This window comes from Castanea sativa, chromosome 1 (genome assembly GCF_040712315.1).
Source record: "Castanea sativa cultivar Marrone di Chiusa Pesio chromosome 1, ASM4071231v1".
NCBI classification, from domain to species: Eukaryota; Viridiplantae; Streptophyta; class Magnoliopsida; order Fagales; family Fagaceae; genus Castanea; species Castanea sativa.
This window is the reverse complement of record NC_134013.1, coordinates 86,784,646-86,806,931: the sequence shown is the minus strand read 5'-3', so window position 1 is coordinate 86,806,931 and position 22,286 is coordinate 86,784,646. Positions and strand designations below refer to the sequence as shown.

General features: G+C 32.6%; 1 protein-coding gene across 1 annotated transcript in view; it reads right to left on the bottom strand.

Moving 5' to 3' along the window:
- The window catches only part of LOC142618800 (phosphatidylserine decarboxylase proenzyme 2-like), a 30,458-nt gene extending 23,446 nt beyond the window's left edge, over nt 1-7,012 (bottom strand). Inside the window, exons 1-7 of the mRNA XM_075791829.1 lie at nt 6,709-7,012; nt 6,500-6,579; nt 3,594-3,618; nt 2,454-2,513; nt 1,056-1,124; nt 335-427; nt 202-252 (exon numbers count right to left, since the gene is read on the bottom strand). Coding sequence (XP_075647944.1) covers nt 202-252; nt 335-427; nt 1,056-1,124; nt 2,454-2,513; nt 3,594-3,618; nt 6,500-6,579; nt 6,709-6,900 — 570 coding nt within the window. The 5' untranslated portion in view covers nt 6,901-7,012. The remainder of the gene's footprint in view (nt 1-201; nt 253-334; nt 428-1,055; nt 1,125-2,453; nt 2,514-3,593; nt 3,619-6,499; nt 6,580-6,708) is intronic.
- Nucleotides 7,013-22,286: the final 15,274 nt, after the last annotated feature.

Here is a 22,286-nt window from a genome sequence, read left to right as displayed (position 1 = left end):
CAAGCTTCCCAATTCTTGAGATCACAGCACCATCCCATGAACTTCACCTTAATTTTGCTCTTTCAATGGCCATTTGACTTTTGCATCAAAAACAAAAACAAATGAAAAGATACTTCTCGGCAACTTTAAAGGCCCAGAAACACAAATGAATTTACATGAAGATCTTATGATATAGACACTAGAATATTATATATAGCATACCACTATAGATAAGATGCGTCTTGCAAGTCTTTTCTCTGTTTCACTTGGATCCTGTCAATTTATTCAACAAAATGTCACAAATCTTTATCAAAGAATCTACAATACACTAAAATTATTGTTACATGCTACACACCTCAACTGAACATGAAAGAAAAATGCTTCCGACCGATCTGCCAGATGACGATGGATCTAACAGGTCAAACGCCTCGAAGTCTGAATCTGAATCCTGCAATATGACACATTTTAGTGATAAAATCTCACCAATAGTTTTGATACAAAGCATGTGAATGTGAAACAAAAGCATCAAGCAGACAACGTACCCAAACCATATTTGAAAAACACAATTGTAAACCTCTACATAATAATTTTAGGCCTCCTCTACTTTTGCATCCCTCCACTTAAATTAAATCACTTTTTCTGTAAGGGAAACAAAAGGAAATTGCTGTAAGGAAGCTTTTGTGATGTACTCATACCCATGGTTTTAAAAACCGGTACAGTCAAAGAACCGGTTTTGGCCCCAATTTCCAGGTTTTGGCCAATTTTGGAGCTTTTTACCAGACCGGATTGGTGCCCAGTCCTAGTTCAACTGGTTGAACCGGCCAGTCTGGCCTGGTTTTTAAAATAGTGCTCATACTCACCTCCTTTTGTTGTAAGCCAGCATTTGACAAATGCTTGGGCGTTAGTTACCTTAGACTTTGTAGTACTTAATTTTTATTTCATTTAATTTTCCTTTTTCACCAAAAACAAAATATGATGTTTCACTGATGCAGCACACTTCAGGTTCAAAGTTTTATGGAATTAATGATTGTAGATAATGAAATATGAAAGTTAGTTTAATGATGAAGGTTACTCACCCGTGTTATAAATTCAAGGAGATCAATCTCACGATATCCTACAATATTGCTGCTGGACAATCTATTGGTCTGCATAATATGGGGAAAAAATGGTGAAATGAATCACAATATACAAACATAATACCAATACTTAAATCAATTTTTTTAATATTTTAATATAGGAGAGGGAGGGGATGGAAGAAAGTTAATCATCTTAAGGAAAACTATGAGTTAAGCTTTAATTATCAAAAAATGGTCAATGGTCAATGGTCCTTGGACCAAATAGCATCTCTTCCCCCCCTCTATAGGTAGAGAGGTACATTCACAAGTTTTATCCCTTGTGGGGGCCTTAGTTATATCTACGTATCAAAAATATACAAAATAAAGAGAAAAAGAAAACAATACTTTAAGTCGGACGGTAATAATCAAACAACTATATCTGCAGCAAACAATTATACTCATAAATTATGGGAACACCTAAAGTGTCACATGCCCATAGTAAGCATAAGAAGAGATCAACACAAGTCCAACAAAAATGTTAGAATAATGGTTAAGTAATTAAATTTATTTCTTTACCATTAGCTTCAGCTTTTAGGACAAGTGGTAATTTATCACGATATCAGAGCAAGTAATCTTGATTTCAAATCTTGTCTACATTCTACTTCTCATTATAAACAAATATCTCACATGTTGGACCCCACTTATAAGGGCCAATCTAGGCCCACACATCAAGATGAGTGTTAGAATAATGGTAAATTGATTAAATCCATCATTTGCAATCAAACTTAAGCTTTTGGGACATGCAGTAATTTTTCAAAAACAAACTCCTATTTATAAATGCCCATTGCGCTTAGACAGCAAACTGAGTGTTTAAATAGCTTAACCCTGTCCCAGACCTAGAAAATGAAACAAAATTATAATGATGGAAGTCAATTTTATATTAAAGAAAAAATTACCTAACCTCATCATATATGAATTTGAACACGTCAACCCAAAAATATGAGAACTTGGATGATATTACGTGCTCATACACTTACCATAGCTGCAGCAAACTGTGTAATAACAAAACTACTTGGTTTATGCCATTCCCGGTTTCCCCCATGACATACAATAACACCCTATTTATGTGTAAGGCACTGTATGCATGCAAATTTTATGAATACTTTGTAGGCTCCATTCATTTATGTCAAGAAAAAATAAAAAAGTGCAGTATGTCCCCATTCTTGTTTCACAGGGCACCGAACTTCTTCCTCTTACAGTAATTACTACAAAAACTGCATTAATAAATTAACTTCTGTTCTTCTTTTGAACTAAATTTTATAATCAGAAATTCTTCATAGACCAACTACCTCACCCACTTCAAGGTGCATAACATTGCAACAACAAGGCATATTGTGAGATCAAAAATGTATTCCACACCTCAAACACAGAGATCCTTGCAATATGAGGTCCATTTTTCTCCAAAAGAAGTTTTTTTTCCTGCAGAAGAGTCATAAAAAAGGGTAAGTTCCAATGCAGCTTGATCATACTAAGAAACAATTGAAAAAAAAAATAAAAAGGAAATTATTTATCCAAAAAAAAAAATCAAAATGGATTGAATTTCCAGTATTTTGAAGAGCATACAAAATATTGCAACAGACTTTCACAATGATGATATCATCAAAGAGCATTAGTTATCGCTAGACCATACCCCTTTAAAACTTAAAAGCAGAACATGTTAGCATTAAGCAAGGGACACAAATAATCAAAGATTCTCCCTACTGCTTTCTAGTGTGTGATCACTTCAAACTCTTGTATCCATTCCTAATCACCCATAAACCCATGAATGGCAAACCATTTCCCTAATTACCAATTTTGTGATGAATCCTTAAAAAGGCATGCATTACCTATGCATAGCACACAGGCAAGGCTCTACACACACCCATATCTGATCACTATTAGAATCCTAGCCTTTGATGATATAGCCTCACATTGCTTACTTTCTCCCACAGCTAGGAAATTAGACCAGAAGATGAATATAGCTTATTAAATGTATTTTAAATAAAAATGTTGCCAGAATTGATACAACTATTGTTCTAAAAGCACTGCAATATCGTCATAAACCACACACCCACTTTACATGACACATTTCAAAGCTGGCTTACATCTACTAAACTTGGACAAGAAAAAATATATTAAAAAATATATATAAAAGTGAACTTTTTGAGAGACTAGGAGAAAATTACACACTAGATGCATTCAATTTTTCTAATAAGGAAATCTCACCTTTGTAATTTTATTACTTAAGTAGCCCAATTCCAAAAAAAAGAAAAAGAAAAAAAAGAAAGAAAAGAAAAAATATAGCAACAAGAATCTAAGGCTATCAAGCTGCAAATGTCAAAACAACCACAACGAAAGACGTATGTTACATTGCTTTGGAAAATTATACGGGTAACATGATGGCATACCCAGTAAATTTCCACTAAAATATGCTAGGTAATGGCATGATTAAATAGGAGACAAGAAGTGGGATGCTTGGGTAATTGCTACAAAAAGATATTGTTTAGGATATATACTCACTGAGTTCCAAACGGGCTTGTCTGTGCTGCAACACCAATACAACAAAAACAACACACATAAAAGTCAAAAACAAAGTAAAAGGTTTCTCAAGCTGCAAAAAGATAATACAACTTTACATCACATTAATTTTGAACAAGTTTACAAAGATGGTAAATAATGAACACTTTTTCAATTAATAAGTAAAATATATGACTGGTGACCATTTTCTCTAATTACATTGCTATCCAAAGAGTATTACCAATTGAGATGAATATTTCACATACCAAAACAATTAACCTTGCATTATATAAGGTGAAAATACAAAAATGAATTCTAATAGATGCATCCGTGTTTCACTTATTCCCTCTAGCTTACCCCAAGTAATAGAACAGGTGTATTATAGCAATAGTGCATTGCTGGCTTGCTGCCATACTAAAGAGGTAACCACACTTTCTTTCACCTAAGAATATAGTAACTAACTCCTTCCAAACCTTTCCATAAGCATAAATATCCCCCCCTAAAGCTTCTCCAAGTATTTAGCCATTGATCCGGAAAAGTGAACAGAGACTATAAAGTAAGTAATTGACTAGAAAGCATGTTTTTATGAACCATGGTGCTAGCACCATTCCTAAGTGAGAGTTTCTTCCAATTTCATCAAATCAAGTTGATCTTGGTCCACTAAGGCTAGTCATGATCTGGAGTCAACTTACAAAACTTGACTGAAATTCTCTCAAAGAAAGCAGAAAAAATAAAACCAAGTGTAGATACAGGGTCTCTACTCTCCACTCAATGTTTGATGATAGACAAAGCTTCAACAACCCAACGAAAATGAATAAGTTTGTAGAAATTTCCTACAATCACTCATTCAAATCTTAATAACATAATTACTTGCTCATTATGATATCACAAAGCTTTTCTTTTCTTTTTTTTACACACGTACACAGTCAGTCTTGAGTCCGTGTCCTCAACTTACAACTTACTCTTTTACAAAGGGAGGAAATGCCATTTGAGATAGACCTCATTGACACAAATTTAATTTCATGTTAGGAATTCATAAAGCTCTTTGCAGTTTTTACGACATGTTTGTTATGTGTGTCTGAGAGAGAGAGAGTTACTTTCATCAAGGGCCCATTTGGTAACGTTGTTCTAGTAATAGTGTTCGTAATTTTTGGAAATATGTATAGGGAAAAAAGTGTGTGAAAATACGTGTAATGTTGTTTAAACACCTATGAAGCACGGGTGCGTTTCGGGATTCGGGTGCGGGTGCAGGACTCGGCAATTTTTGAAAAAGTAGGGTGTGGGTGTGGCGGGGTGCGGCAATTAAAAAATTATTAAAAATATTTTTATTTATATTTTTAATATATTGCTAAACATATTTTTTCACATTATATAAATATATACCAAATTTAAGAGCAATAGTAAATAATAACTAGAATACAGAGAATGGGAGAGAGCCTAGCTGAAGAGTGAAGGCAGAGAGTGGGAGAGAGGCGCAAGAAAAATGAAGAGGGAGAGGGCTAGGTCTTGGTTTTTTTTCCAAACGGTGCATTTGCACCCCTTTTTTTTTTTTTTTTTTTTTGAATTTTCGGCCGGTATCGGCCGATATCTGCCGATTTCGGCCGATATCGGCAGATTTCAGCCGGTATCAGCCGATTTCGCCGGTATCGGTTTGCGCCCGATACGGACCGAATCGATGCGAATTGGCCCGATTTCGCGCGCGTCGGTCCGAATCGGCGCGAACCGCGTCGAAAAAATTATTTTTTTAATGCCTGACGCGGCACGGACGCACAAGCAGTGGCGTCACCTACGCGTCCCCACGTCGGGCCACATCGGACGCAGGTGCGGCGGCCCAAACACCACACCCGTGCTTCCCAATTAAACACTGAAAATTGTTGTTTAAACACCTATAACAAACGGCCCCAAGTAATTATTAAGCACTCCCGAAATATGGAAACAAGTTGTTCCATCCTTTCACATTCATGGCAGACCCCACTAATTAAAGTCATGATGAAATCCACCATAAAGTAAGAGAAGAAAGCACCATGTCACCATCCTTTGTCCTTCGGAAATACCCAATAATTTTCCTCCATCAATCACTCATTTAAATCTTAATAACATAATTACTTGCTCATTATGATATCACAAAGCTTTTCTTTTCTTTTTTTAAGGTTGGTAAGTTACGCACGTACACAGTGAGTCTTGAGTCCATGTCCTCAACTTCCAACTTACTCTTTTACAAAGGGAGGAAATGTCATTTGAGATAGAGCTCCTTGACACAAATTTAATTTCATGTTAGGAATTCATAAAGCTCTTTGCAATTTTTACAACATGTTTGTTATGTGTGTCTGAGAGAGAGAGAGAGAGAGAGAGAGCATGTGAACTATGTCTATGATATGTCAATCCTTGGGGTTTTCCTCTCATCAAGGGCCCATTTGGTAATGTTGTTATAGTAACGGTGTTTGTACTTTTCGAAAATATGTGTAGATAAAAAAGTGAGTAAAAATGTGTGAAATGTTGTTTAATCACTGAAAACTGTTATTTAAACACCTATAACAAACGGTACTCCCAAAATATGAAAACAAGTTTCTCCGTACTTTTCCATTCACGGCGGACCCCACTAATTAAAGTCACGATGAAATCCACCATAAAGTAAGAGTAGAAAGCACCATATTACCGTCCTTCAGATATACTTAATAATTTTCTTCCATCAACTCAATTCTCTCTCTGAGTTCCAAGATTCACTTCGCTTTTGTGTATCAATCTTTGCAATAACTTTTTTAAATCACCCTCTAGTGTTGAGAATTCTACTGTACACACTTTTATATGCATACCATAACTGCCTAATATTAACCTTTCATACTTTATTACAAAATATTTAATAAAAAAAAAGGAAAAACAGTAAAAGAAGAGTTTTGACAGAGCTTAACTGATCAGAAATCTCAGTACGAAAGGTCTGCTCTCCAAGAGAAACGCACGCCATCCACTTGTCCTTGAATTCCATCTCCGCCTAAACCAACTCCAAAAAAAAATAAACATTTCAAACAAATTAAGCAAACACACAATTCAATGAAACAGCAAAGCAATAAATACATATATAACAACAACAACAACAACAACAACAACAACAACAACGTACACGCTTGAGAGTGAGAATAGCGATTCCGGCGAAATCGTCAGCATCGATGAGGGCTTTATAAGCGGAGCCAATGTTGGCATGACGACGATGACGGTGAAGATGAAGCTTATTCTTCAGCCGCGTAATACGCGACGGCTCTTCTTCTTTCGCAAGGTCTTGCTCTGAAATGCCTTTCGAGCTTCCATGTCCCATTCTCTGACCTAATTTTCAGTGCTCTGTGTGTGTGTGTTTGTTTTTCTGTGTCTGTAACTGTTTGACTGAGAATAAGAGACAACTTCAATTTATGGTTGGCTGGTTTGTGTTTTTTTCCTTTTTTGTGTTTTTGTAACGAATGGATGGTCTTTTGCGTAAACATTAATATTCAGAATATGCCCTTCCTGTCCTCATGGATAAAATTGACTTTTTCTAGAAAGTTGAAATCGACTTTTTATGGCCTTTTCTGTATTCTTTTTGTATCGTCCTATTTCTACATAATTCTTTTTTCTTTTCATTCTCTTTTTTTATGTGTATAACTTTTTGGGGATAAACTATAAATAGTGGCTCTCAATATTCTTATAACATTTTCAAACTATCGTAAATGGTTTAAAAAGCTATGTTGGTGGAGTTTTAGCATTCGTTTGTTAATATTTTTCTACTAATGTTGTTTAAGAGTATTCACATCAAAAATATAAAAAATGCTAAATCTTAATTTTAGCTCTCATTTTCTTAAAATATCATCCACATCAAGCATGTTATTCTTAAAATTTTTGACATCTTTGCTATAGTGGAGTGGAGTGTCATCTTTGACACCAATATTCCACTGTAGCAATTTACTAGAGTTTTTCTTTTCTTTTCTTTTTCTCTCTCTCACTTTCTCTTGTGATGTGCCTCTGTCCATTACTTTCTCTCTTACACTTGATTAAAATATATAATATTTGAATGAAGTGGTAAAAAAAATAAACCTTTGATGTTGGGTGTATTATAAAGTAGAGTGTTAAAATAAATAAAGTAGTGTTTTGATATGCTAAATGCTATATTTTTTGACGTTTGATGAGAATACTTTAAGTATTGTGAAAATACGTGTGGGTGAAAAAATGTTATGAAAATACGTGTTGTGTTATTTAAACAACAAAAACTGTTGTTTAAACGACAACCAAACAGGCCACAAATTATCACTACGACTCTTGTTTTTTTTAGTCATGGAATCAGTTTTTTTAACCATGTGTAAAACAATGTGTAATAACTAATAAACACAACTTTTTTTTTAAGGTACTCTTTAAACTAAAAAAACAAAAACAAAAACAAAACAAGGTAGTCTAGCATACACAATAATTTTATCAAAAGTGACATCATCATTTTAGATTATCTTCCTATTTTCCTTTCTTTTTTTTCTTTTGTAATACTATGTTTACATTTGAGGATCCCTCCCTTCAACAATTTTGTAAATGTTAGGCTACATTTGTTTCTCTTGAAATTGATTTCCAGAAAATATTTGTGCATTACTGATGATTATCTTTTCAAAACTCTCAAGTAAACTCTATTTCTTCACTAATCTTTGAGTTCTTTGGTTGATTAGGATACTAGCTCACAAAGTTCATTCCAATCTTGAAGGGTAAAATGAAAATGATTTTTTTTTTTTTTTTGGTTACTTGTTTTAGGTAAAAAGATGAGGAGTTTTAGGATTTCATGGAACAATTTATTAATATAACATTAAAATTTCGTCATTACTCAATTCAACATTTAAAATTCAAATTTATGTTAAATTAAAATGAGTTTTATTTATATATGCATTGTTTTTTTTTTAATACAGAAAAAATATATATTCATTACACCATTGAAAGTAACTCAGTATGAAGTATAATTAAATGTAGTATTTCCATTAGTTGCATCAAATTCTTGTAGGCCATCTCATTCTTTCAATGTGGTTTTTTTTTTTTTTTTCCCAACAAACAGAATTCCTTGATATAATTGTCATCACAAGTCATTATTGTCTGAAGCTCATCAATCTATTCATGACCCTGCTTGAGTTGTCAAATAGTATTTGCTGTTGTGCACTAACTCTGACATCCACTGAGAAAAGCAATTCCACACTATCACAAGTTCATGACATCGCCCTCCTCTCCATCTTCCTTTATTTGATCTTGATCACTTCACATTATTATGAGTTTGCCACTCCCATGATGGACTCTGGTGCCACTGTAGTTCATGTTTTACATTATCCCAGGCTGTGACGCATAAGTTAAACAAGTTATTAGCCTTTTATTGATGTTGTCAATGAGTTTTGGGGGTGTATTTCATTTTTGTGTGTCCATAGTGACTTGAGTAAGCAAATCACCCTGATAAAATGATTCATCCATTCTTTTTCTTGCAACTGACTTTTTTGTAGCCATTGCCAAATCCATTAATCCAAGCTTTGAAAACTCTATAATATGTCTATTCTTGGAGTAAATGGAGATCCAAAGCATGCTAGCCTAGCAAATTCACATTTGAGGAATACAAGCTTAGTTGTTTCTATTTTCTTTGCACAGAAAGCACAAAGAAGTTGTTCTACAGACTACACTAATGGACTTATTCAATAAATCTTACTTTACTGGAAAGGAGTTGCTGAGCAGTTTCCAGAGAAAATGACTAACTTAAAGGGAATTTTGAGTTTCCATAGGAAATTCCAAGGTTGGTGCCTTGTGAGTTGATGATGATTTGGATCAGGTGTGTTGTTTTTGTAAGTATAGGATCTTCCTGCAGAGAATTTACTTGTAAGTTTATCTGATTCTTGTGTAGTTGAGGTGGCAGAGTTTATGATATGGGCTGCTGTTATCTTATCATACGGTTGGAAAACAAGCATTGCCTTCCATTGAGAAGACGGGTGATCTGTTTGGTTCAAGGAAAGAGAGGTGGAAGGGAAAAGGGGTGAGGGAAAAAGGAAATTGAAGGATTTTGTTTTCCTTCGAGTCCACTATTTCCTTTCCTTCAAATTGAAAGAGATTGAAATAAATAAATTAAAAAAAGTTTTTTAATTTTTAATTTTCAATAATAAATGGAAACTATATCCTTCTACTTTTCCTTACTAACCAAACAACACAAATGATAGAATATTTCTCCATTTTTATTTTCTCTCATTCCCCTTTCTCATTTTCTTTTTCTTTTTTTTCCTTATATATGTTGTCAAACATAATGTTAAAAGTCTGTTTAATCGGAGTGAAAACAACATTGAACTCTTTAAACGTTAAGAGACATTTTGGTTGAGAAAAAACGTGAAGGGTACTCAACGATTTGATTACTAAGATAAATTGTCGATGCAACTAGTCAAACATGAACACCTCATTTGGGAGTTTATAAATAATTGAAATGGAATGAAGTAATTTTATTTGGATATTTTAAAATAAACGAATAAAATTTAAATAATATTCTTAGAGAGTAAAATAAAAAGATTATAATGGAATTATTTTATAACAATATTACTATCATACTCGTATTTTAAAATAAAATGCCGAATGTTTAGGGATGCTTTGAGAGTTTTAGTGAAAAATTAATTAAACTTAAGTTTATTCTCTTCGAGTCCTCCCAATTTTGGGGATGAAAACTCAAGGTTTTAAGGGAAGATGGAGGAACCATTCTCTCACACTTTTTTTTTTTTTTAGAAACTTCTCACGCTTAAACTCCTAAATAATAGAATAGTTATTATATTCTCTTCATTAAAACTCTTAAACAAAGGAATAAAATGAATATTTTCTTTATATTCATTTATTTTCCTCATTCCAGATAGAGTGAAAATGACAAAATAAACATTTTAATACACCAAGAATCTGAATAAAGACAACTTCAAACTCTTTCAACATTAAGAGTCCGTTTGGTTGAGGTGAAAACAAGAGGGAATTTCCTCTCCAAATTGGAGAGAAAATTGGGGGGGATGGCGGGAGGTGGGCTTAAGATAAGAAATTACCCATCTACCTCTCTCCCCCCTTAAACGTTTTGATTTTTTTTTTCTAGCTTAATGTCTAGGGTTTTTTTTTTCTTTTTAAACTTTTTTTTTATGTAATAGAGGCATAAGAGTAAATTTATACAAACACTATTTTTTATCCTCTCATTTTTATTTTTAACCAAACAAATGAGTTTTTCACCATTTCACCCTAACCAAACACATATGAGGAAAAGCTACAAATTTTTCATCCCCTATTTTTCCATCCCCAACATTTTCTATTCTCACTTTTCCATTCCCTACCAAACGAGACATAAAAGATCTTTCCCCACCAATCGAACTTAAAAAGTGTACTTTAGTTTTGTGTTTAGTTAGAGCATTTACATCAATGGGTGCATAATAAAAATATGTGTCAAATTTACATAGTTTTCTTTAAAAATAAATAAATAAATAAAAACACTCCATATAAATCTATCTAAAACACTGTAGATTTTCATTTTTGCCACAATAATTGGGCCAAATCGGCCATTTTCCACTTTTGCATAAATTATTAGCAACATACCACCATTTGCAAAATAAGTAGCAATATACCATTTTTTTAAACTCGAGTTCATGAAACTCAAGTTTGTTGTGTAAATCGAGAATTAAACACTCGAGTTTCATAAAAAAAACTTGTGCTGAAATGGATTTTTTTTTATTGAGAAAATGTCACATGGAACTCGAGCTTGGTAAACTCGAGTTCCATACTCGAGCTTACCAAGCTCGAGTTCTTTGTAAATACAAAACTTGAGCTTAAATACTCTTTTTTTTCTTTAATGGTACTCGAGCTTACCAAGCTCGAGTTCCTTGTAATATAGAACTCGAGTTTGCTAAGCTCGAGTTCCTTATACTTCTTTTTTTAATAATCAACAAATAAACATAAACATAAAAATAAGTAGTTTTTTTTTTTCATTTGAACACACAAACATATGTTTTTATTTATTTAGTTAGAAGCATTGTAAAATATAAAAATTTTAATTTCAAAATATGAATTTTTAGGCCACTCATACCCCTTATTCAATTTTAACACACTCATCAATTTCTAACTTCTCAGAAGCATTATGGTTAAATTGGTTAAAATATTGGGGGTTACAATGAGAAATTCGAACAACATTGTGTGCAAAGAAAAATTTGCTATCTGCACATCATGTTTATAGTATATTCAAATCTACTTAATGCATTCATAAAATTTGTTTTCTGCATTAATTAAATTTGTTCACTATTTTCTCATTAAAATTGTTCACTGTTTTTTGCATAAATTGTTTCTAGCATTCTGCATAAAATTATTTTATGTTCAGCATTATTTAAAAAATTGTTCACTATTTTTTCTCCCTATTTTTGGGCTAGGAGAGGGGATTCAATTTTGATTTTTCATATTTTCAGAGTTTGACTTTTTTTCTATATTTTTTAGAGAGATTTACTAGGTATGTGAATGGCAACAGATTAAAAACTAGCTTTTTGTTTTAATTATTCATTGTTCACGTGTCCCACACAACATTTAACCTTAGCTTTATTTCAAATAATCTTACTTTCAGTTTTTAAAAAATAAGCTAACTTTTAACCTTTTTTTTTTCTCACATTAAGCGAATTATCTACCAAAAATAAACAATTCTCAAACAAAAACTAGATATTAAAAAGAGCACTTTCAAATGTGAAATTTGGTATGTGGAGACCAATGTTTGGTTGCGCGCTGATGTCCATTAAATTACTCACAAATCTCCCTTTTGGAAATTATGACGCTTGATTGGGCAGGTGCACAAGCAAACATTGGTCTCCACGTACCAAATTTCACACCTGAGTGCTTTTTTTAATATCTAGTTTCTGTTTCAGAATTGTTTATTTTTTGTAGTTAATTCACATAATGTGAGAAAAAAAAGTTAAAAGTTAGCTTATTTCTAAAAAATTGAAAATAAGATTATTTGAAATAAAGCCAAGATTAAAAGTTGTGTGGGACATGTGAACAGTGAATAATGAAAACAAAAAGCTAGTTTTTAATTTGTTGCCATACCTAATAAATCTCTAAAAAATATAGTAAAAAAGTCCAACTCTGAAAATAAGAAAAATCAAAATTGAATCCCCTCTCCTAGCCCAAAAAGAGGGAGAAAAATAGTGAACAATTTTTAAAATAATGCTGAATAGAAAATAATTTTATGCAGAATGCTAGAAATAGTTTATGCAGAAAACAGTGAACAATTTAAATGAGAAAACAATGAACAATTTTAATTAATGTAGAAAATATATTTTATGAATGCAGTACGCAGATTTGAATATACTTAAAAACATGATGTGTAGACAGCAAATTTTTCTTTGTACACAATGTTGTTTGAATTTCTCATTGTAATCCTAAATATTTTAACCAATTTGACCATAACGCTTCTGAGAAGTTAGAAATTAATGAATGTGTCAAAAATGAATGAACAAGGGGTATGAGTGGCCTAAAAATTCATATTTTCAAATTCAAATTTATATGTTTTACAATGCTTCTAATTAAATAAATAAAAACATATGTTTGTGCGTTCAAATGAAAAAAAAAAAAAAACTACTTATTTTTATGTTTATGTTTATTTGTCGATTGTCAAAAAAAAGTATAAGAAACTTGAGCTTATCAAACTCGAGTTCCATATTACAAGGAACTCGAGCTCGGTAAGCACGAGTTCCATTAAAGATAAAAAAAAAAAGAGCATTTAAGCTTGAGTTTTGTATTTACAAAGAACTCGAGCTTGGTAAGCTTGAGTATGGAACTCGAGTTTACCAAGCTCGAGTTCCGTGTGGCATTTTTTCAATAAAAAAATACATGTCAGCACAAGGTTTTTTTTTATTGAAACTCAAGCGTTTAATTCTCGACTTGCACAACAAACTTGAGTTTCATGAACTCAAATTTCAAAAAAGTGGTGTATTGCTACTTATTTTGCAAACAATAGTATGTTACTAATAATTTATGCGAAAAGTGGTAAATGGCCGATTTGGCCACAGTAATTGTGTAAATGTACAAATTAGAGCACTCACACTAGTGAGTCTAAAATAGAGAAAGTGGTAAAATATACACATTTTGGCCCAAAAATTGGCCACTTCAATAGGTGTATAGATGTGCAAATAAACAATCCTGCTACGATAACTATGTATATATTCACTATCACAATTCATGTGTAAATGGATTTTTAATACTTTTTCACACTTTTTTTAACAAACATATTCATTTTCTTCCTCAATTTCCTCTTCCCCTTTATCTTCTTCCTGTCTTCGTACAAAACTACTAGTCCAACCCAACAATAAAACCATCACCTGGCCCAGCCTCAACCACTGGTCAAATACAAATTCCCCAAAACTAAAATTAGCAATAACTCATTATAGAACAAGAAAGAACCCATATGAAATCAAAACCCAAAATTAACCAAAACCCAGATGAAATCAAGTTAAGACCATGGCAATAGGACATCAAGAAGGAAGGGATCGGTGATGTTGGTGGTGGGTCACTACAACTAGGGCTTGCTTGGGTTGTTGGAAGCGGTGTGATGTTGGTGGCAATGAGGTTGACCGAGTTTAAGATGCTGCTAAGAAGAAGAAGAGTAGTGGCAATGGCTGAGAGGGAGGTGAGAGGCCAGCGAGCATTGGGATGAAGAAGAAGAAGAGCGGCAGCAGTGGTTGTGGCAATTGAGAGAGTGATGATAAGTGAGAGGTGGGGATGAGAGAGAGGTGAGAGGCAAGAGTTATGATTTGAGAGAGAGAGTAAATGAAAAAAAAAGTATAAAAATGATTATTTTAATAAAATAGAGTATATAATAGATAATTTGATATGAGTGTTTTTGAGAAGTGATTGTGTAAAATATAAAAAGTGGGATCTTAAGCTAAAATAGTTAGAAGATTGTACAAACACTTAGGTGGATGCTTTTACAGTAGCTTTGTATATTATTTTTTAAATACATTTTCTCTCACTTCTCACATCAAATCCTCTCTTCTCCCCTAACTCTCTTCCTTCTCTATCTCCTTTTAAATCTCCACAAAATACTATGCAAATTCATCAAACACATCCGAAATCTAGAGCTCATACTCATTAAACCCATATGGTTTTCCTAAATCTATATCTCAAACTCATCAAACTCATTTACAAATCCATATGGATCATCAAACCCATATACAAATTCATGTGAATCATCAAAGAGGAGAAGAAGAAGCAATGACAGCAACAAAAGAAAAAAGCATAGGTTCGCCTCTGTAGTGGTCATGTTAGCTTCGACCATGGCCATAGAGGTCCTGCCATGGTTAGGAGAGAAGAGAGCTAATAAATGAGAGAAAACGTGATGGTTAAGAGAGATGAGAGATGATAGAGAATACAATAATAAATAAAGGTAAAAATGATAATAAAAAAATAAATAAAAAATGATTATTTATATAAAATTGGGTGTATAATAAATGCTTTGGCGTGTGTTTCGTAAAAGTGGTTGTATATAATAGAAAAAATTATTTTATAAACTCAAATAGACAGAAATCTTTAAACAAATTAATGTAAACCATAGATCTTAAAACTTGGTCGTTTGGATTGAGGGGGAAGGAGGGGTAGTAGAGAGGAGTAAAGTGATTCTGTGTTCACTCGGATATTTGGTCCTCGCTTTGAAGGGCAAAGAATATTTTTTTTCCTTTCAGCATCAGTGGATGCTCTTACATCGGGCTTCAAGGTCCAGCTAATGTACAGCCTGATCACTGACCTATTTGGGATTCCCGTGGAGGGAGTCATCTTTCCAGTGTCTCAGCTTGGTGCCGTTAGCGGAAATTTCCTATTGAGTGGCATAAGAGCATCAGCATTGAATGTGGGAAATCCTAAATGCATGCCAAATTCCAAATTTTTTTACAATTGAGGCCCAAAAAATGTCTACAATGAAAGTTGTAAAATACAATAATGGTAAAAAAAATACCATTGAGCTACAGTGCGATTCTACATTTAGAATCGCACTATAGCTCAATGGTATAAAAAAAAAAAAATTTTTATTCGGTCCGTGTCTTCTTTCCAAGAACTTGCTCTCTCTTCTTTCTTTATTTCTATCTTTCTCTCTTTCTCTCTTTCTTTCTAATATCTCTTCTTCCTGCTCTCTCTTATTCAACGGCATGGAGGCAACGGCGTGGAGGCTCGATCAGCTTCTGTGGTGGAGGCGTGGAGATCGTGAGTTTGTTCATGAATTTCCAGCGTTTGGGTGGGATTTGGGTGGCGTTTGGGTCGGATTTGGGTTGTGGGTTGGCGTTTGGGGGATTTGTTTCCATGGCTTTGCTCAGTTTGATGATGGATTTTGGTTTTGGATTTTGATTTTGATTTGGATTTTGGTTCTGATGGGTTTTGGTTTGATGATGGATTTTGGTTTGCTGGTATGTGATCGGCGTTGCTGGTTCCGATGGGTTTTAGTTTAACGATGGGTTTTTTTTTTTTTTCTCTGGGTTTGCTGGTATGTGATCGGTGTTGTGATTGGCGTTGCCAGTTCCGATGGGTTTTGGTTTGACGATGGGTTTTTTTTTTTTTTTTGGGTTTGCTGGTATGTGATCGGCGTTGTGATGGCTGTTCTGTTGTGATCGGCGTGATGGTTTTTTTTTTTTATCAGTTTCGCCAATCTGGGTTGATATGGATGAATGATGATGGAGGAGTTGGGTTGATGATGGAGGAAGAGTCTGAAGAGGTGAAAAATAAAGTAACTGAGGATTTTGGAAGATGATAAAGTTGAGAAAAAACAAAATAGTAAAAAATATATTTTATTACAAAAATATATTATTTTAATGAGTAGAATAGAAAAATAAAAGTTTTGATGTTGGGTGTTTTGAAAAATGGTATTATATAATTGATAAAGTAGATTTTTTATGATAAAATAAAATAAAATTGAAAAAAATAAACGCGGATGCTCTAATGGCCTCACTGTACGACAGGGAGGCCAAAAAACAGGTGGGGTCTAGAGGCATGGGAGGAGGAAGCGTGATACGCTGCGATGGCATCGATTGCTACAAGCTGTCACTATTGGTGATCGCTCTGATGAAAGTATTGAGTATACTACCTTATTCAAGAATATTAAAGCAACTGAAATCCTGAAGGCTGTGTGTATTAATTGAATACAATATTTGTTTTTAGTATATAATTTAAAGAATCTAGATTCTTTAAATACACACGTTAGAACACATAAAGGTAACAATTATAGACAGAAAAACAAATCCAACAATAATGTAATAAAAAAATATAAGCAAACCTCACTAAGTACAGATGATTAGGAACATTGTACACATGCCCTTAAGATATCTTTTACGATCTAAATAGTCCATTATGACTATCCTTCTGTTGAAGCATCGAAGATTTTGCAGAAAACATAAGCAAAGTTTGTGTATAACACAAAGTTGAAAAAACATACTCATAAACATATATATCTTAAGCATATTTATAAACTTATCAACAACAATAACTATTTTATTAAAACACTTATTCAACTCATCCACTCTGATTTTATTTTAGGTAAATGTTATTTTAATATTTTGCTTCTTCAACTTCACTCCTAACATTGTGGGTTCCACTTTATAAAATGAAGTAAAGTTGAAGAAACAAATTCTATCTTTGAAATAGAGCTATTTTGCCCATCTTTATTGCTATCTAAAACAAAATTATAAACATATATATAACTATAAAACTTACAAACTTTGAAACAAATTTTGTTCTCAATTTCGAATAAATTTCCATCATAAGAAGTCTTCTCAATCACTTTTTTTTTTTAAATAAATAAATAAACCCCTTCAAGTACTATGTAAATCATACATTTAAACATAAATACAATAGTAAGAGTTGTGACTAGCACGGTGAATTTTGTTCATGTTGAAGTTTCCAATATTAGTAACCATATAATTTAATTCTAATGTTTGTTATGTCATATTCATGTAGAACATTTTTTCTTGTTGATGTTTATTTATTGACATCCAATAATTAATAATCACATATGGTTTTGTTTGACTAAATTGCCTCTTTAGAAAGTCATTACTATTCTATTTATTATGACACTCCAAAGTTACATGCTAATATCCTTATATTTATTTACTAAGGGATTCTTTTTATGAAGCCACAAAGGATGAAGTTTAATAAGTCTTTGAAACTTTTATAACTATTTTCAGTAAATGTTATTCTAAATTTTTGTTTCTTTAACTTTACTCCTATCATTGTTGATTCCACCTTATAGTATGAAAAAACAAATTCTAGATTTGAAATAGAGCTCTTTTTATCCCTTTCTAATGCTATCTAAAACAAAATTATATATATATATATATATATATATATATAAATCTTAAATACTTTCGAAACAAATTTTGTTTCCAATTTCTAAACAATGTTTAGAGGTTATTTGGTAGGGCTACATAGAGAGTTGGATTGGCATCATTAACAAGTTCCATATGTGCATCCTCACTCTGAGTAGGTTAAATAAGATATCCGAATAGTAATCCAACAAAATATATTTATTTTTTAATACTTTGTTAATCATAATATGCCTACATTTTTTTCTCAATTTTAAATTTTAAGAATGTTATAAATAAGAATTAATAATATGTCAAGTTGGGAGCTTGGCAAATTTATTAAAGATAAGATAGAACTAGTTACTCGCTCGTGCTACAATGTATGAGAAAATTTTATATATATATATATATATATGATATTTTATATTAATAAATTTTAGTGAACAAAAATTAATTTTATAAAATAATAAAAAAGTAAAAACAATTTAGAAACTTTGAATAAATAAAAAACCAAGACTATTGAAAAAATTTTAAATCACAAGGCCAAGTATAGTGGCCCATAATCCATTTTCAGTCCCCAAATTTCACACTTTTTTTTTGTTCGATTTGTGTTGCTTGGTCATCTAAAAACACTCTCTCAGCTTGGATTATTAAATTGTCAATTTCTGTTGAAACTGCATCAGGATCTTCATCGTCGCCTACGTTGCGAGCATATATTCTTTCAAATATAAACCTCGCACCTGCCCAATTAATTATCATGAGTTTCCAAAAGGGAGATTTTGTGAGTAACTTAATGGACATCAACTGCAAGATAGGGAAAAACGTCGCACAACCAAACATTGGTCTTCACATACCAAATTTCACACTTGAGTGCTCTTTTTAATATCTAGTTTATGTTTGAGAATTGTTTTTTTTTTTTGTTGCTAATACGCATAATGTGAGAAAAAAAGTTAAAAGTAAGCTTATTTAAAAAAAGATGAAAGTAAGATTATTTGAAATAAAGCTAAGATTAAAAGTTGTGTGGGACATGTGACCAATGAATAATTAAAACAAAAAGCTAGTTTTTAATCTGTTGCCATACACATACCTAGTAAATCTCTCTAAAAAATATAATAAAAAAGTCCAACTTTAAAAATAAGAAGAATCAAAATCAAATCCCCTCTCCTAGCCCAAAAAGAGGGAGAAAAATAGTGAACAATTTTTTAAATAATGTTGAACAGAAAATAATTTTATGTAGAATGCTAGAAACGGTTTATGTAGAAAATATTGAACAATTTAAATGAAAAAACAGTGAACAATTTTAATTAATGTAGCAAATAGATCTTATGAATACAGTAAGCAGATTTGAATATACTAGTAAACATAATGTGTAAACAGCAAATTTTTCTTAGTACACAATGTTGTTCAAATTTCTCATTGTAATCCCAAATAATTTAACCAATTTGACCATAACACTTCTGATAAGTTAGAAATTGATGAATGTTTCAAAAATGAATGAACAAGGGGTATGAGTGGCCTAAAAATTCATATTTTGAAATTAAAATTTATATATTTTACAATGCTTTTAATTAAATAAATAAAAACATATGTTTGTGCATTCAAATGAAAAAAACTACTTATTTTTATGTTTATGTTTATTTGTTGATTGTCAAAAAAAAAAAAGTATAAGGAACTCGAGCTAATCAAACTTGAGTTCCATATTACAAGGAACTTGAGCTTGGTAAGCTTGAGTTCCATTAAAGAAAAAAAAAAAGAACATTTAAGCTATTACAAGGAACTAGAGCTTGGTAAGCTCGAGTACCATTAAAGAAAAAAAAAAGAGCATTTAAGCTCGAGTTTTGTATTTACAAAGAACTCGAGCTTGGTAAACTCGAGTATGGAACTCGAGTTTACCAAGTTGAGTTCCATGTGGCATTTTTTCAATAAAAAAATCCATGTTATGACAAGTTTTTTTATGAAACTCAAGTGTTTAATTCTCGACTTACACACCAAACTCGAGTTTCATGAACTCAAATTTCAAAAAAGTGATATATTGCTACTTATTATGCAAACAGTGGTATGTTGCTAATAATTTATGCGAAAAGTGGTAAATGGCCGATTTGACCACAATAATTGTGTAAATGTACAAATTAGAGCACTCACACTAGTGAGTCTAAAATAGAAAAAGTGGTAAAATATACACATTTTTGCCCAAAAATTGGCCACTTCAATAGGTGTATAGATGTGCAAATAAACAATCCTGCTACGGTAACTATGTATATATTCACTATCACAATTCATGTGTAAATGGATTTTTAATACTTTTTCACACTTTTTTTAACAAACATATTCATCTTCTTCCTCAATTTCCTCTTCCCCTTTGTCTTCTTCCACTCTTTGCACAAAACTACTAGTCCAACCCAACAATAAAACCATCACCTGACCCAGCCTCAACCACTGGTCAAATACAAATTCCCCAAAACTAAAATTAGCAATAACTCATTATAGAACAAGCAAGAACCCATATGAAATCAAAACCCAAAATTAACCAAAACCCAGATGAAATGAAGTTAAGACCATGGCAACGGGACATCAAGAGGGAAGGGATCGGTGGTGTAGGTAGTGGGTCACTACAACTGGGGCTTGCTTGGGTTGTTGGAAGCAGTGTGATGTTGGTGGCAGTGAGGTTGATTGAGTTTAAGATGTTGCTAAGAAGAAGAAGAGCAATGGGCAATGGCTAAGAGGGAGGTGAAAGGCCAGCGAGCATTGGGACGAAGAAGGAGAAGAGCAATAGCGGTGGCAATGACGGTGATGGTTGAGAGAGAGATGATAAGTGAGAGGCGGGGATGAGAGAGAGTGAGAGAGAGAGAGAGAGAGAGAGAGAGAGAGAGAGAGAGAGAGAGAGAGAGAGAGAGTAAATGAAAAGAAAAATTATAAAAATGATTGTTTTAATAAAACATAGTGTATAATAGATAATTTGATATGAGTGTTTTTGAGAAGTGATTGTGTAAAATATAAAAAGTGGGATCTTAAGCTAAAATAGTTAGAAGATTGTACAAAGACTTATGTGGATGCTTTTACGGTAGCTTTGTATTTATTTTTTAAATACTTTTTCTCTCACTTCTCACATCAAATCCTCTCTCTTCTCCCCTAACTCTCTTCCTTCTCTATCTCCTTTTAAATCTCCACAAAATGCTATTCAAATTCATCAAACACATCGTAAATCTAGATCTCACACTCATTAAACCCATATGGTTTTCCTAAATCTATATCTCAAACTCATCAAACTCATATACAAATCCATATGGATCATCAAACCAATATACAAATTCATGTGAATCATCAAATAGGAGAAGAAGAAGAAAAAGAAGCGGGCAAGAAGAAGAAGCAGTGGTTGTAGCAATTAAAGAAGAAGAAGCAATGACAGCAGGAAAAGAAAAAAAGCATAGGTTCGCCTATGTGGTGGTTATGTTAGCTTCGACCATGACCATAGAGGTCCAACCATGGTTAGGAGAGAAGAGAGCTGATAGATTAGAGAAAACGTGATAGTTAAGAGAGATGAGAGATGATAGAGAATTCAATAACAAGTAAAGGTAAACATGATAATAAAAAAAAATGAATAAAAAATGATTATTTAAATAAATTTGGGTGTATAATAAATGATTTGGCGTGTGTTTCGTAAAAGTGATTGTATATAATAGAAAAAATTAGTTTTAATACTCAAATAGACAAAAAACTTTAAACAAATTAACGTAAGCCATAGATATCTAAACTTGGTCATTTGGATTGTGAGGAAGGAGGGGTAGTAGATGGGAGTAGAGTAGAATTGCAAAAAATTAGCCTATTTTCAAGCAAGTCTACTCTACATTTCTCCATTGACCCCCCCTTGGCCCTCACCATCCCTCTTTGCTCAGTTCAATCTACCCTAGTTTATAAAAAAAACAAAATAAAAAAATAAATTTAGTGTGCATTTGGATTGGGTGTTTTGTCTGATTTGCGTGTTCACCTTTTTTTAGTGGGCTCTGATGGTACTTTTCACGTATGACCAAATTTGTTTTCTTACAAATTTTAAGGTAAATTTAAGTCTCACAGTACTATTTACACTTTTAAAATTTATTTTATTACAATATTTTTAACAATAAGTTTTTAATTTTTAACTAATAAGTTTAGACTATTGGGATATTCCCAACACAAAATATTTTATTCGGTTATTACCCAGAGAGTACCATGAAACTGGAAGGAAGGTATCCAAAAAACTACACTCTTTCACGTCACACCACGTGAGGTACAACCATTCAAAATCGAGCGTCAGTCACACCCACACGCTCAACAGCGCGTGAACAACCCCTCCCATCTCTCTCTCTCTCTCTCTCTCTTCTTCTCTCTCTCTATGAGGTCACACAGAAAAGAGTGACAGACTAAA